This window comes from Antennarius striatus, chromosome 3 (genome assembly GCF_040054535.1).
Source record: "Antennarius striatus isolate MH-2024 chromosome 3, ASM4005453v1, whole genome shotgun sequence".
NCBI lineage: Eukaryota > Metazoa > Chordata > Actinopteri > Lophiiformes > Antennariidae > Antennarius > Antennarius striatus.
The window spans coordinates 5,176,082-5,190,802 of NC_090778.1; the positions used below are offsets into that span (position 1 = coordinate 5,176,082).

At 43.7% G+C, this 14,721-nt stretch overlaps 1 protein-coding gene across 1 annotated transcript; it reads right to left on the bottom strand.

Annotated features, from left to right (window-relative positions):
• Nucleotides 1–3,059: 3,059 nt before the first annotated feature.
• Nucleotides 3,060–8,077, bottom strand: neff1 (neuronal intermediate filament family member 1). The gene is made up of 4 exons (XM_068311352.1): nt 7,236–8,077; nt 5,140–5,457; nt 4,724–4,848; nt 3,060–4,391 (listed from the first exon to the last, which is right to left on the bottom strand). The coding sequence occupies exons 1-4, from the start codon at nt 7,986–7,988 to the stop codon at nt 4,046–4,048; spliced, it is 1,542 nt and encodes a 513-aa protein (XP_068167453.1). The 5' UTR covers nt 7,989–8,077; the 3' UTR covers nt 3,060–4,045.
• Nucleotides 8,078–14,721: the final 6,644 nt, after the last annotated feature.

A 14,721-nucleotide genomic window follows, 5' to 3' on the forward strand; every position in this document is an offset into this window, starting at 1 on the left:
TGGAGCCTCTGACAAATACCAAAGCTGAGTTGTCAAGTACCTACAGAAGATCTGCTAGAAGATGTGAATTCTGCAATAAGAACCCTCCCCACAGGGAACATTAATGAGACCAACAAGCTGATTCACAGTAAGTAACGGTAATAGATAGATAGATACTTTATTAATCCCGGAGGAAATTGTACATATCCACTACTCAGGCATTACATACCAAATAAATACTGGATAAACACCAATAGAAAAACAAACACAGACATCACAGGACATACCACAAGACATTCACTACACTAACAGACACATGCAGCACTAACAGGACTTATATACTAAACTGTAACTAAAATATAAACAGTATAAAATTAAATTAAATCCATTTAACCGCGTGCTGACCTCGCCACCTCCCCCCGCTCCTCCTGAGAGAGTCATTGTACCCCCTGATGGCACGGGGCACGAAGGAGGACCTCAGCCTCTCTGTGGAGGCGCTGTGTGACAGCAGTCTGCCGCTCTAGGTGCTTCTCTGCTGGGAGAAGGTGGTGTGCGGGGGGGGGCTGGTGTTGTTCATGATAGCCTTAACTTTAAACATGGTCCTGCTCTCCAGAAGCGTATCCACAGAGTCCAGGCTCAGCCCGACCACTGAGCCCAAACACCTGAAGGCAGAACAGTCCTGACCATGAAAGACCCACAGAAGGGATCCACCCCATCCAACTACTGGCCAATAACCTGTCTCTGTACAACATGGAAGCTCCTGTCAGGCATCATGGCGGCTAAGAGGAGTAGACACATGGATCAATATATGAGCGGGGCACAGAAAGGAATTGGTAGTAACACCAGGGGAGCCAAGCACCAGCTACTGGTGGACAGAGCAATACACAGAGACTGTAAGAACAGGCAGACCAATCTGTGCACCACTTGGATGGACTACCAGAAAGCCTACGATTCAATGCCACACACGTGGATACTGGAATGTCTGGAACTGTATAAGATCAACAGGACAGTAAGAGCCTTCATCAAGAACTCACTGGGAATGTGGAAGACAACCCTGGAGACTAACTCCAAGCCAATTGCCCAAGTTAACATCAAGTGCGGCATAAACCAAAAGGATGCACTATCACCACTGCTGTCCTGCATAGGCCTGAACCCCCTCAGTCACATCATCACAAAGAGTGGTTACAGATACCGATTCCGAAGCAGGACAACAATCAGTCATCTCCTCTACATGGATGACATCAAGCTGTATGCCAGGAATGAGCGAGAAATCAACTCACTGATCCACACCACCAGGATCTTCAGCCGCGACATAGGGATGTCATTTGGACAAATGTGCCCGGATGGTATTGAGAAGAGGCAAAATGATCAGAAATGAAAAGGGTTGACCTACCAGGGGGCAGGATAAAAGACATCAAGGACAGCTACAAATACCTTGGAATCCCACAGTCTAATGGCAATCATGAGGAGGCCGCAAGGAAGTCAATCACATCCAAGCCAAATACCTCCGGAGAGTAAGGCAAGTCCTGAGAAGTCAGCTGAAGGTAAGAACAAGGTCTGAGCCATCAAAATGTATGCACTGCCTGTCATCAGATACCCCGCTGGGATCATAAACTGGCCAAAGGAGGAGATAGAAGCCACAGATATCAAGACTAGAAAGGAGGAGGAGGAGGAGGAGGAGGAGGAGGAGGAGGAGGAGGAGGAGGAGGAGGAGGAGGAGGAGGAGGAGGAGGAGGAGGAGGAGGAGGAGGAGGCAACAACATGGAGGGACAAGACCCTACACAGCATGTACCACCGTCAGATGGAGGAAGTGGCTGATATCAAGAGGACCTACCAATGGCTGAACAAAGCTGGACTGACAGACAGCACAGAGGCACTGATCATGGCAGCACAAGAACAGGCCCTAAGTACAAGGGCAATAGAGGCCAATATCTACCACAGTAGATCTGACCCAAGGTACAGGTTATGTAAAGAAGCCCCAGAGACAGTCCAGCATGTGGTAGCAGGGTGTAAAATGCTCGCCAGGTCATCATACATGGAGAGGCACAACCAAGTAGCTGTGATAGTGTACAGGAACATCTGTACCCGGTATGGACTAGAAGTACCTCAATCCAAATGGGACATACCACCAAAGGTGGTTGAGAACAACAAGGCAAGGGGACAACAAGGGACTTCAGCTTCCAGACTAACAAACAGCTCCCGGCTAACCAACCGGACATAGTGGTGGTGGACAAAGAGCAGAAGAGAGCAGTGGTGTGGCGATTCCAGCTGACGCCAACATCAAGAAGAAGGAACATGAACAAAAAATGAAAAAAATACACACACACACACACAAACACACACACACACACGCACACACACACACACACACACACACACACACACACACACACACACACACACACACACACACACACACACACATACCTTCATATTTAGTTATTTTTAAGCTCTACGTTGATGCATTTTATATTATTCTTGACCTCTACACCACACACCAACAAAGAATGAGTGTTTGGATAGTAATTGTCTTTATTTGGCTTTGACAGGGATATCACTGCATGAAATAGCAGCACATACAGTCACAGTCATTTAGCAGAGATTTGGGAAATGTTAGCACTCCTAAGCCTCCCTTCCACACAAGTGTGATGCAAGTGATGTTTTATTTTTACTCCAAGTCATGGTTAAGGCAAATATTTTAACTGAACACACAACAAGCACATATCTATCCCATCCAACAGATATTCAAGCTCGAGTCAGGCCATGCATTCATGCTCAATGATTGATTCATTTACCAAAAAAGAAAAAACCCAGGGGATAAAATAGAAATTAAAATATTTCAAAGTAATAAAATAAAGGGTTATGGTGATATTAGCCCTTATATGTGCCTATGTACTGTACATGACTCCCGCAGCATCCACCCCATCTGCCATTTACAGTCTCGGTTGAGGGCTGTCAGTGTCATCACCAGCTGCCTGACACCAACAGCCTGCCTCCTTTATCTGGTGAGATAAAATAAAATCACCCCATTTGTATGAAGAGAAACTAAAAAAAAAAAGAAAAAAAAGTTTTCTCTCAAGATGGAAGAAATGAAGGAAGAAATGAAGAAAGTAGACTTGTAGGTTAACATTAAACTTTGAAGAGACAACTGATAAAGTTCATGATAAATGAATCAATCAGGGGGCTTATTCATAATCCCCAAAATATATATACCAACATACACATACATAGCTGCAATTTAAACTCTACTTTTTTCATTCCCAAAGATGCAATTGCTATTTGAGAGGCTGCAGCACTCTTCCTTCCAAGCAAATCAGGACACTCTGTGCTCCGTGCCGTGACACTGCAGCAAATAAAAGAGAATGGAAAAGGGCTGGAACAGTTAGCGGTACATTTCACATAGTCCTAGAGGGCTGAGATGCAGAAGGTAGCAGAATGGAACTGAAAGGTGTCAAGGGAAGCAAAGCATTCACCTGCTGTGAGAAATATCATTCAAATAGAAACACTTTCCCCTAAACCTTCCTGTGCACCCAGCTTACATTTAGGAATGTGTCGGTGGAGCTTCAGTCCACTAGAGCATCTTTTACTCACGGTACTCCCCAGCTCTTTTATGAAAACATCTAATAGCACCATAAGTATTGGACTGGCTATTACTCATACCCTCAGATCTGTGCGTTTATCTAAAAGTGTGTGCGCTGACAGTATTGTTGCTTTTGATTGCTCTTGCTGTGAATATAGAGATTTGATGGAACATTTACTGTTGCTCATATGAGGAAAAATCAGCTCCGATTTCAACTGTAAGAACTTTATAGCTTTCTGCCTGTCTCTGTGGTGGAAACCATGATGACACTGCAGTAAAAGAGTTCAACTCATCTGTTGAATCCCCCCCTAAAAGCTCCCTCTAGCAGAGTTAACACTTGTGAATTGGAGAGCAAACAAAAACACAGTGTGAGGGATCTGGGCTTTATATTTGATAGAAACAGGACCAGATCCATATTAGTGATCGGTGAATGAGGAACATGTGTTTGACAGTGATGAAGATGATAATGATGATGACACAAGCTATTTAGTTCTTGCTGTTCTTCTCAGTGGGACTCTTCTTCTTCTCCTTCTCTTCTTTCTCCACCTGCTTCACCTCTTCTTCTTCTTCTTCCTCCTCCTCTCCCTCTCCCTCCTCTTGGTCATCTCCCTCCTCTCCTTCTTCTCCTTCCTCTTCCTCCTCCTCCTCCTCTCCCTCCCCCTCCTCTTCTTCCGCCTCCTCTTCCTCCTCATCCTCTGGCTTGGCTCCAGACTTCCTGTAGGCTCCAAGGGTGTAGGAGCGGGCGGACATGTAGGAGAAGCCGGGATAGCCTGATTGGATCATGGCTCCTCCGACCGAGCTGAGGCGGCACTCCTCACCCTCCAGCAGCTTCCTGCAGACAGACAGACACACGTGACGTCACCTTGGGTCTGGTTCTGTTACTACTGTTTGGTTTTGAATCTCTCCTGAGGGATCTAATATCACTGGAGTATCAGTGACACAGCCTCTGCTGCCTGTTTTACTACAAATGACATTATTCTGGTCAGTTAAAATATTGGAACACTCAATGTAGACTGACTGCACACTTATCTGATATACTTGAAAATGTCTTCTTGCTAATCTTCTTGGTTTCTTGTTGATCTTCGGTGGAGGCTTTTGAAAAGGTTCATCTGAGCTAATGTAGTGTATTTTTATACATCATGAATGTTCTGAAGTGAAGCCCACCTGTAGGCAGCTATCTCAATGTCCAACGCCATCTTGACATTCAGCAGGTCTTGGTATTCACGCAGATGATGGGACATTTCTCCTTTGGTGCTGCGCAGAGCTGCCTCCAGCTGCTGGATGGTATCCTACACAATCACCATCATATTGTGAGCATTTCTTTCTAATATCACATTACTTTAGAATCTACAGATAGGACATATTAACCCTTTGAGACTTGTGGTTTGTCCTATTGGCAGTTTCTAGAATTGTTTTCTCTGTTATCAGATCAATAGAAGTAAATTAAATTACAATAAACCCCAAAACTTGTGGTTTGTCCTATTGGCAGTTTCTAGAACTGTTTTCTCTGTTATCAGATCAATAGAAGTAAATTAAATTACAATAAACCCCAAAACCTCACTGCGCTGTCTCTCACTTACCTGCATCTCTTCAATCTCATTGCTATGGCGATCCTCCATCTCAGCAATCTGCCTCTCCAGAGCCTCGTTGTGGCCCCTGAGGGCCTCGATCTCCAGGGTGCGAGCTTGCACCTGCCTGCGGCACTCAGTCAGCTCCTCCTTTGAGTGCTTGATGACGTCCTGGTTACGGGCAGCCGCCTCAGTCACACTGGTGAACTTGGAGTGGTACCACTCCTCTGCCTGGGCCTGGTTCCTGGCCGACAGGTTCTCATACTGAGCCCGGATGTCCTTCAGGGCCGCAGTCAGGTCTGGTTTGCTCATATCCATCTCCACAGACACCTGAACATAGGAACATGGGGAAATGGAAGAAATGGGTGATTTGAGACATGACCTTCAGATCTCTCAAAAAGTTCTGATAGGACTCTGATCAAACATTTTTGACATGTAGGGTGTTATGCAACAAATAGTTATTCTTACTTTGAGTGCTGATTGAAAAGTGACTGTATTTTGAGGATGCTGTACCACTGTTTTGTTACCACTTCGTATACTAAGTAAACAAATAAGTCATTCATGCCACACAGGACTATGAGTAGCAGTGATTCCAGTGGAACCTCTGGAATATGTATGCACTGATGCAAACTCTAATCAAACAGATCATTGATATAATGATGACCGCTCTCCAGAGCCTGGGTCCTGCCCGGAGTTTCTTCCTCAATGAGGGAGTTTTTCCCCGCCATCGTCGCTTATGCTTGCTCTGGAGGGCATTGTTGGTTTTCTCTCTGTAAAGGGCTTTGAAATGTCTTCAGATGTGATTAAGCGCTATGTAAATAAAAGTTGATTGATTGATTGATAAAATCCCAACAAAATAATGAAATGCAGTAAGTGCCAGCAGATAAATGCTGTTTTGTTTGCTTCTTAATGCAGTCTGTCTGTACCATGTACAGGCCCCTGGTGTGTGTGTGTGTGTGTGTGTGTGTGTGTGTGTGTGTGTGTGTGTGTGTGTGTGTGTGTGTGTGTGTGTGTGTGTGTGTGTGTGTGTGTGGTTGTTTTAGGGGCCTGCACACATATATATATACATGTTTACTAAAATATTAACCACGAATGAAAACCTAAAAGTGTATTTCTTTCTTTCTGTCATTGTTAGACTGTACTTCTTCTGTACATTAGGTGACCAGGCTGCTTATGAGTTGCATTGTTGCATTGATAACTGCTGACTCAGGTTTTTCTGCTGGTGGAGGCTGTGCTGTCATCAGCTCACATGGCAGTAATGTTTCCTGCAGGGATGAAGAGAACCTCTGGCTAACTCTACCCAGCAACCACTCAGCTGTCAGTGCTCAGACAAAACCCACCTCACTGAGTTGGTCCTGCCTACTATCCGTAGGGAAGACCACACCCCTGGATAACGCGCTATTTCTCTGCATTCCTCTCCTCCCCCACACCCACCCCCCCTCGTCTCCTCTCCTCGGTCAAACACCTCTATCTTCAGGATTTTAACCAGATAAATTTTAAAAGCAAAATTTAAAAATTAATGTTGACACTAAAAGTATCCAGTAGATAGGTCATAACAGGCTTTCCTAAATTATTGGGGGGGGGGGACCTGTACACATAAACTGTCATGACTGGATTAGAATAATACCAGTCAACGTCGTTGTGAAAAAGAAAAACAGTATTTATATGCTAAAAAAAAAAAAGGTAGTATAAAGTTTTACAACGAAGCGCGGGAGGCGGGGCGCGATGCGTGAGACCACCGAGCGGGAGGGGACGACAGCGCGCGCTCAGACGCAGCTGCGGTATCATCAATTTTGCGCAGTTTTCAGTTTGAGGATGACGCAGAGGGAATTGATGAACACTCGCGCAAATGCTGTGATATAAAGTAATATATTTATATTCATGGGGTCTTATTCAAAGATCTGACGTATTGATTATTATACCTGATCATTTAACCATTATTCTGTGGTATTATGACAGTGTTGTCACTGCAGCCCGTCACTTTTGTTTGACACGTTGACATTTGTTATAATATTCCTTAACGTGACATCTTTGACAGTGTAAATAGGGGTACGCCAAAACCCCACCTGTCAGTGTGGGGACCTATCAGGACACAGTGGGGTGTGTACCTGCGTGGCCTGCAGAGATGCCTGCAACTCTTGCAGCTCTTCCTCATGAACTTTCCTAAGGAAGGCGATCTCATCCAGCAGCGACTCCACTTTCTTCTCCAGCTCCAGGCGCGCCAGGGTGGCGTCGTCCACGTCCTTTCGGTAACCCTTCAGGGTGTTTTCCGCCTCTTCACGCAGCCTGGTCTCCTCCTCCAACTTCTCCCTCATGCGCTCCAAGGTGTCGTTCATCTGAACGCAATCCAGGTGCATCTGGCTCTTTTCGTGCGTCAGCTCCTCTACGCGCGCCCGCAGCTCCCGGATCTCCTGCTCGTACAGCTCATGCAGACGGGACGGCTCGTTGTTGCGCTGCCGCAGCATCATGACCTCCGCCTCCAGGACTTTATTCTGTTGCTCCAGGTTGTGCACTTTTTCAATGAACGACACAAAACGGTCGTTGAGGCCCTGCAGCTGCTCCTTTTCATTGGTGCGGATGATCTTGAGCTCGTTGGTGACCGCCGTGGACTGGGTCAGATCCATCCCGGAGTCCGGCATGGAGGAGAAGACGCGTCCGGGAGCACCTGTCCTGCGGTAGGTGGCGGAGGACATCGCGGAGGGGGAGCCGTACGTGCGATGGATGTTGCGGTATCCCGCTGACTGCAAGCGGGACGGGCTGCTGCTGCTGCTACTCCCCAGAGCCACGCGTCCGGACCGGGGGGCATCTCCAAAGATCTTCCGATAGGAGCTGCTGCTGTAAATCTCGCTGGAGTAACTCATGACTTTGTTGGTGCCTGGTCCCACTGCACTGAAAGAGACAGAGAAAGAAGAAGAAGAGTGTGTGTGTGTGTGTGTGTGTGTGTGGAGCTCAAGAGTGTATGAGGGTGAGTGTGAGAGAGAAAGTGAGATGCGAGTGATGCCTGGTCGGGACAGGTGCTTTTATAGTGAACGCGCCGGCGCATCATTTGACGCAGGGGAAACAGACTATGAGGGGAAACCTGCAAGCTTTTGCAGAAAGACTACTCCCTCATCCTGGAGGGGCAACGAACCACTCATGCGGCTCCCCCGTTTTCTCCCCCATAGACCATCAGCACATGGAGATCGCATTTTGTAAAGGAGGCAGTTTGACTTGTGACATCTATGATTTTCTTCTACGTTTGACATCAATGTTGAGATTACATGTGCTATTCAAAGTAGTTCATGTAATCTCATCACTCCAGTACATTTATAATGTACTGGGGGGGGGGGGCTGTCTCTTTTTTCCATGCGTCCCAGTGTGGGGGCAGATTTTCTTTGCTGTCCCAGCAGAATGCCAGGATGGATCGATATGTGTTGTGCGCCACAGTGTTTTTGGTGCTGCAGTCTGTATCCACTTGCCATCAACACCCCCCCCCCCCCCCCCACCGCCACCCCCTCCCACCAACCTCTGCAACATCGGAATGCAAGGATGAGATTATGATTCCAGCTCTCCCGCATCATCGCAGTCACTTCGACAACTGAAGAACCTTTATTTCTGGTGATCCGTTATTTATTATCAATTATATGTGAATTACATTAAAGGCTGCTTTAAAATCAGTGCGCGTCTAATTCCACAGCAAGACAGACAGAAGTTGATCCGTTAACAGTTTACATACATCCAGGCAGAAGTTGCAGTGAACTATCAGTCATTTGAGCTGAAGGGAAGATTTATTTTCTCCTTGGTCAAGATTCAGGCCACAAAAGAGAAGGAAAATGCCCCTGCAAAGGATGGACCCCCCCCCCCCCCCACACACACACACAGAGAGACACACACACACACAAGACTGCAGCGTCACCACCTCTGAACTACACTCGATCACTTCCACTGTTGTTATTCAGTCTGACATCTGGCGTGCAGCCCAAACAGTTTAAAAATGCAGCCGCTGCCAAGTCATCCTCACTTTCTGATTGCGCCACCTTTGAAATGGCAAACACGACATTAATTTTTCCTTTTTTTTTTTCTTCTTTTCTACGTAGAATTTCCCAGCTCAACAGCAAAGCTATACAACAAATGATTATATACATATTTGAATAAAACAATTTTAAAATGTCGTTTGAGAGTGAGTTGATTCCGTCACACATCGTTTCATTTCTCTTCGTTGAAGTGAAGCCAGTGATATTTCTCTATAAAACCAGAACACCATCATTGAAGTCTAATTAATCAATGAACTACAGTAGAAACAGAGATACAGAGTCTAATTATAATACTAAAAAAAGAGAATTATATGTAATACTTGAAATATAAGACTTTGATAAATACTTTATTTTTTTATTCAGAAATTGTCTTCGTCCTCAATTGTAACAATGAAGGTTTTATGGATGCTTTAATATTAATAAATCAGAACTTATTTAATTTATTCACATTGACGTCTAGGGCTCGTTGTTTCCAGTGCAGAGACTTACATATATTGACGACTAGGGGGCGCTAAAGCATCAGTGACGTGACTCACACGTCCAGCAGACCTAAGCTGGTGCTGAGCAGGTGTTGACGGTCACATTCTCCTTCTACCACATGAACGTGGGTTTTCTTCAAGTCTTTACTTTTTCTTTTTCTCATCATGATGCTGTTGAGTTGAGCAAATTCCCCCTCGGGGATTAACTAAAGATTTTGATTCTGATTATTATGTTATGATGACATCTGTCATATAACAGAACTACAAGATACTGCCACACAGTAACCCTTTCAAACCTGTAGTGTTGCAGATGTTCTCATTTAAAAATTAAGACTTCAAATTAGTCAACGTCACACCGGTGGGTGATGTCATAGTGACCAGGTGTGCTGCCTTTGTTCTTTGTTCAAGGCTACCTTGATTTGAATGGCTGCAACAGAAAACAAATGTAATGGTCATACCTCCAAGGTCATTCATGGTCAGAAGCCCTGAGGACATGCAGCAGTACTCCATGATCTAAAATCCTCAGGCCTAATGCTCTAACTCTCACTAAACTGTTTGGACTACACACAACTTTATAGTTCTGTTCACTAAGACAAAGAAATCACCAGTGTACACATGCATGTAGATAATATGTCATAAGAGAGAGAGAGGGAGAGACAGAGAGAGAGAGAGAGAGAGAGAGAGAGAGAGAGAGAGAGAGAGAGAGAGAGAGAGAGAGAGAGAGAGAGAGAGAACCTGTAGTTCCCTAATCTGGTAATTTTAGGAGAGGGATGATGTCACTGATTCAGCAAGAAATAGCAGGAAGCCAGACATGACAGATTTCTATGATATATAGTCGTGCTCAGCCTCTCTGCCCCCCCTGTATAACAGTGACACACCTTTATTCGATTTATTCTACAGAATGCATCATATCAGCCAGTAACTTCATATACAGTATGCAGTCAGCCCACATATGAGTCTCCTCAGATGTAATACAAAACTACTTGGTTTGCTGCACAAACATTAAAAGACTTCTAGCTCAGTGTGCACCGTTACTGAAACAATAAAGATTTTTTTTTAAAAAGGTGTAATAGTGACTGTAAATAAACACGTTGGAGTCAGGACAGACAATGACTTGTCTTATGTACATTTGGTGCTGCAAGATTCTGTTTCAGAGGAGTGTCGTACTGCAAACGACAGATGGGGGGCAATGTCCTCCAGCAGACAGCAGGATGCCTTCAGGAGACAGAAACGGTAAAAACACGCTGCTTTTGACACAAAACATTTTGACAAGACCTTACCTGAATATCACCGACCAGTAAAGATGCCAGCTTTATGCTTACACCAGTCAGATTCACTCCCACTGGTTCACCAGTATAGCTTACTGGGGTACTAAAATGAAATGATTCTGTCCAAAATATCAAAATAAAAATATCACAGAGATGCGTTTTCGGTACTCAAAACATCCTATAGTTTCAACAGTATGTCTTTTTTAAAATATATATCAGAGCCTCGCTTTTTGGTGCTACAACTTTATGAAGTCTTGTTGTCAGGTGCACAGTGCAGACACTGAAGCACGCAATCAAGACTTGTAGGGCACTTAGTAAAGCACTCATGAAACATGTCTGGCTGACCTGACCCGTAAATTGTGCAAATTAGACCAGTACACCCAAACACAGTGTGATAGAAAGTTATTTTAGAAGTCCTGGCTCTGCCCCTGCATCCAGATCTGTACGAAATGTAACTGGTTCTGACCTGATTCGCCACCAACCGTCCCGGCATTAATCATCATCAGTAGATGTTCGGATCTACTATGTGATGAGGAACTGCAAAAAAAGTTAACTGTGATAATAAGTAAATTGTGAAGTATATGGGTCATATTCTCAGAAGTACTGTACATACTTACATCGAATTTCTTCCTGTAACCAGTGGTGGCACATCCCATTGGTCATTAGAAAGACGGCGGTTTTAAATACGTTTTATTTCAAGTTGGAGACCTAAATTATGTCATCTGTATCTTTTCCTACATTTCTAACCACATGTTATAGAAACAATCCAACCACATCATCACTGTCCTTTGACCAGCAGTCATGGAAATCTGACAACTTTTGCAAAATCCAGCTCAGGATCTCACTATCGGGCATGAATGACACATTCTTGATGGAATTACTTATGTGTAAATAATAATAAATAGCATGTGTTTCCATGCTATGCTATTCTTTAATGAATATCCAGTTTATTTACCCTGTCCCCAAAATCCCTTGGTGGTATTCAAACATAGGGACCCACCCTCCTCCTGCTGTGCCGACCACCTCTGCCAGCGTAGCCACACCGCCTCACTGTGGTTTCACCTAATGGACTTGTAAGTACTGTTCCACGCTTCAGCTGTTCGATAGCAGCACCAGAATTAAAGACTATTAAACAACAGGCAGTATCTTTACATATATGGCTGTGTGTACGTCTGCTCTGGAAGAGTGACTGAAAAAACATTCAGAAGTGCAAGACAAAAGTGGCAAACAATAATCTAAAGTGAAAGGTGATGCAATGTTGATGGGAGTCCACCATATGTTCTGCTTATTTTAGTCATTTTCTCTAACTTGTAATGACCACCCTGATCTCCATGGAGGATGGACTCCCTCCTGCAGCCGTACTCCTTTGAAACCCTCCTCTCTGTGGTGCTTTCATATGCCAGGTGTTACAAGCACAAAGCAAGGCTTTCTGTGAAGCGCTGTAGTCTGTGTCACACACAGGCCATTCTGCTCCCTCGCTTTTTTCCCATCTTGGATGCGATGATCTTGTCTGATGTGCACTCTTCACTCCAGTCCCCAGAGACCCCCTCTTATCCATGTACAGATGAGCTCCTCCATCTGTTTGCACATACACAAATGCATGCAAAGCACACACACATACACACAGTCAAATCGCTATCTCTTGATCTGAGCTGTCCACAGTGATGGAGGATGATCGTGTCAGGCTGTTGTCTCTCAGTCTCTTCCTGCATTGATACTTGATCACACGTGGAACCATGCTGCATGTCCCTGCTGCAGGCTTTATTTTTTGTCCAGATGAAATCCAATATTCATTCATCTATCCATAAATGTAGCTATGCAACAGGATATTTTCCAATGACACTTCATCAACCCATAATTTCCTGAGAGACTACCTTGAAAATAATGAAGGATACAGTTACAGATTGAGTGGTTACAGATTATTTGCATAATGAGTGTTTTGCTGATGACTACTGTATCTTCATTTTTTTTTAAAATTCTTCCTGCTGTGTTGTCAATCAAATATGTTTCTATGCATTTTCAAGTTCAAAATTTGTTTAGAAATTGTTGACCAAACTGAGAGAAATCATCCAAAAATGAATTAAAAAAATAAAACAAAAAAAAACAAAGATTGGAGTTAAAACCTTGTGTGAAATGAGTAACCATTTCACAAGTATAGTTATTTGTTTATATGACTTTAGGTAAAGTAAAAATAATCCAAAAGTTTGATAAAAGAATACTGGTTTAATTGTAGTAATATAATAAATATTATATAATAAATTAATAATATATTTAATGTAATAAATATGGAGGCTTGTGTTCCATGATCTGAATCCAGGGGATTTCAGCTCTATTAAATGATGTATCCTGGAAAAGAGCCATGTGTTGATCTGGAGTATGTACAGCCAGAGAGACAGTCATTAAGCGTTCTCTATAGGTGGCACGATGCCTGTACATGATTAAATCACTGGGAATTAATTCAATTGCTCCCAAAGGCTTGGTGTTGTGTGTTTCTATGGCACAGCAAAGGCTTCATTGTGGTGCTTTTGTGTTTCCTGTATCAGCTTTTGCATTTGTGTGACTGGTCAGGCCATCCTGAGAGGAAACACTGGAAGTAAACTGGGCGTGCAGGCGCTGGATAAGCTGCAGGATTTTACTAATGTGGATGTGGAGAGGTGGGTTAATAGGCCTGAAAATCTGACACGCACCCACGAACAAACACACTTCAACAACTCTGTCAACATCACCTCTGTAGACACACAGACAGGTAGGTTATGTCTATGTACACTCAGCTGGAACAGGTAGTACTTGGATCAGGCTGCACTGCATTGCGGTGCATGTCTCGGATTTCATGTGCAGAGTAACACTGAAGTGCTTTACGGATTATCTATCCATTTATCCATCTATCCATCTTTCCATCTATCTTAGTTTACAGTAAAGGGGTTGCAGGTTAATGGTCTTCTGTAAACTTTCATTTATGTCAACTAGAACAACTTCACAACAGAATGAACTACACAAGCTCTTCTGCAGATATCTTATAACAGTATATTCTGTTTTAAAATCCTTTAAAAGCAACGACTAAAAGATAAGACACCCAGCATGCACCTTGGAAATCTAAAGGGAGTCATAACAACAAAGTATTGACTACAACTTTCATGTACCGTAATGTTATGATCACATTTTATTAACTTAGCATGAGCGATCAATCTACACTCATTTTAAAGTGCATGAATACACACTGTGGAGCACAGATCTCACCAGATACATAAAGCAAATAAAAGCACTTCAAGAGGATGAGTGTAACATTACGCTCCTAAAACTATTGATGCCTCTGTCAATAAGATCATTTTATTGGCCTATGCTAGAGATGTCTTGTAGCAACCAATGTGCACCCAAGATTAGTTAAAATAAGCATATTCTGTAAATGTAGTTTGCCGGAGTCATTCACTGTAAATATTAGAGGAACATACGTACAAACATTTTAAATGTATTTTTGTCTTCCGATTCATTCCTCCGGGATTAATAAAGTATCTATCTATCTATCTATCTATCATGACTAATAGGATGGGAGATCCTCCAAAGAGCCGTAGTGCTGTCAATCACCTCTACACTACATTCATCAGAGATTGGGGAGAGGGGGCTGTCTGGACAGGATGTGATTTGTTGAAGACATGTTATTTGTTAAGTGAAACAAGAGATTGCAAATGTCAGCTGATCACCCCACATGTCACCTACTTGGTTTTAGGCCTACAGTATATTGGAGTAATGTTGAAGCTAACAAGGTGTTAACAGGCTGTTAACGGTGGAATAACAGTCTTCTCCTTGGGCTCTCCTCCCACTCAGCTGCCAAATGGC

What these genes read in the sequence shown, in the direction of transcription:
- neff1 (XM_068311352.1), bottom strand. Translation starts at nt 7,988, where the DNA reads ATGAGTTACTCCAGCGAGATTTACAGCAGCAGCTCCTATCGGAAGATC. An exon ending in CATCTCTGCAGGCCACGCAG is followed by an intron (nt 5,458 to 7,235) that starts GTACACACCCCA and finishes TCCTATGTTCAG; the next exon opens with GTGTCTGTGGAGATGGATAT. An exon ending in ATGAGATTGAAGAGATGCAG is followed by an intron (nt 4,849 to 5,139) that starts GTAAGTGAGAGA and finishes GTGATTGTGTAG; the next exon opens with GATACCATCCAGCAGCTGGA.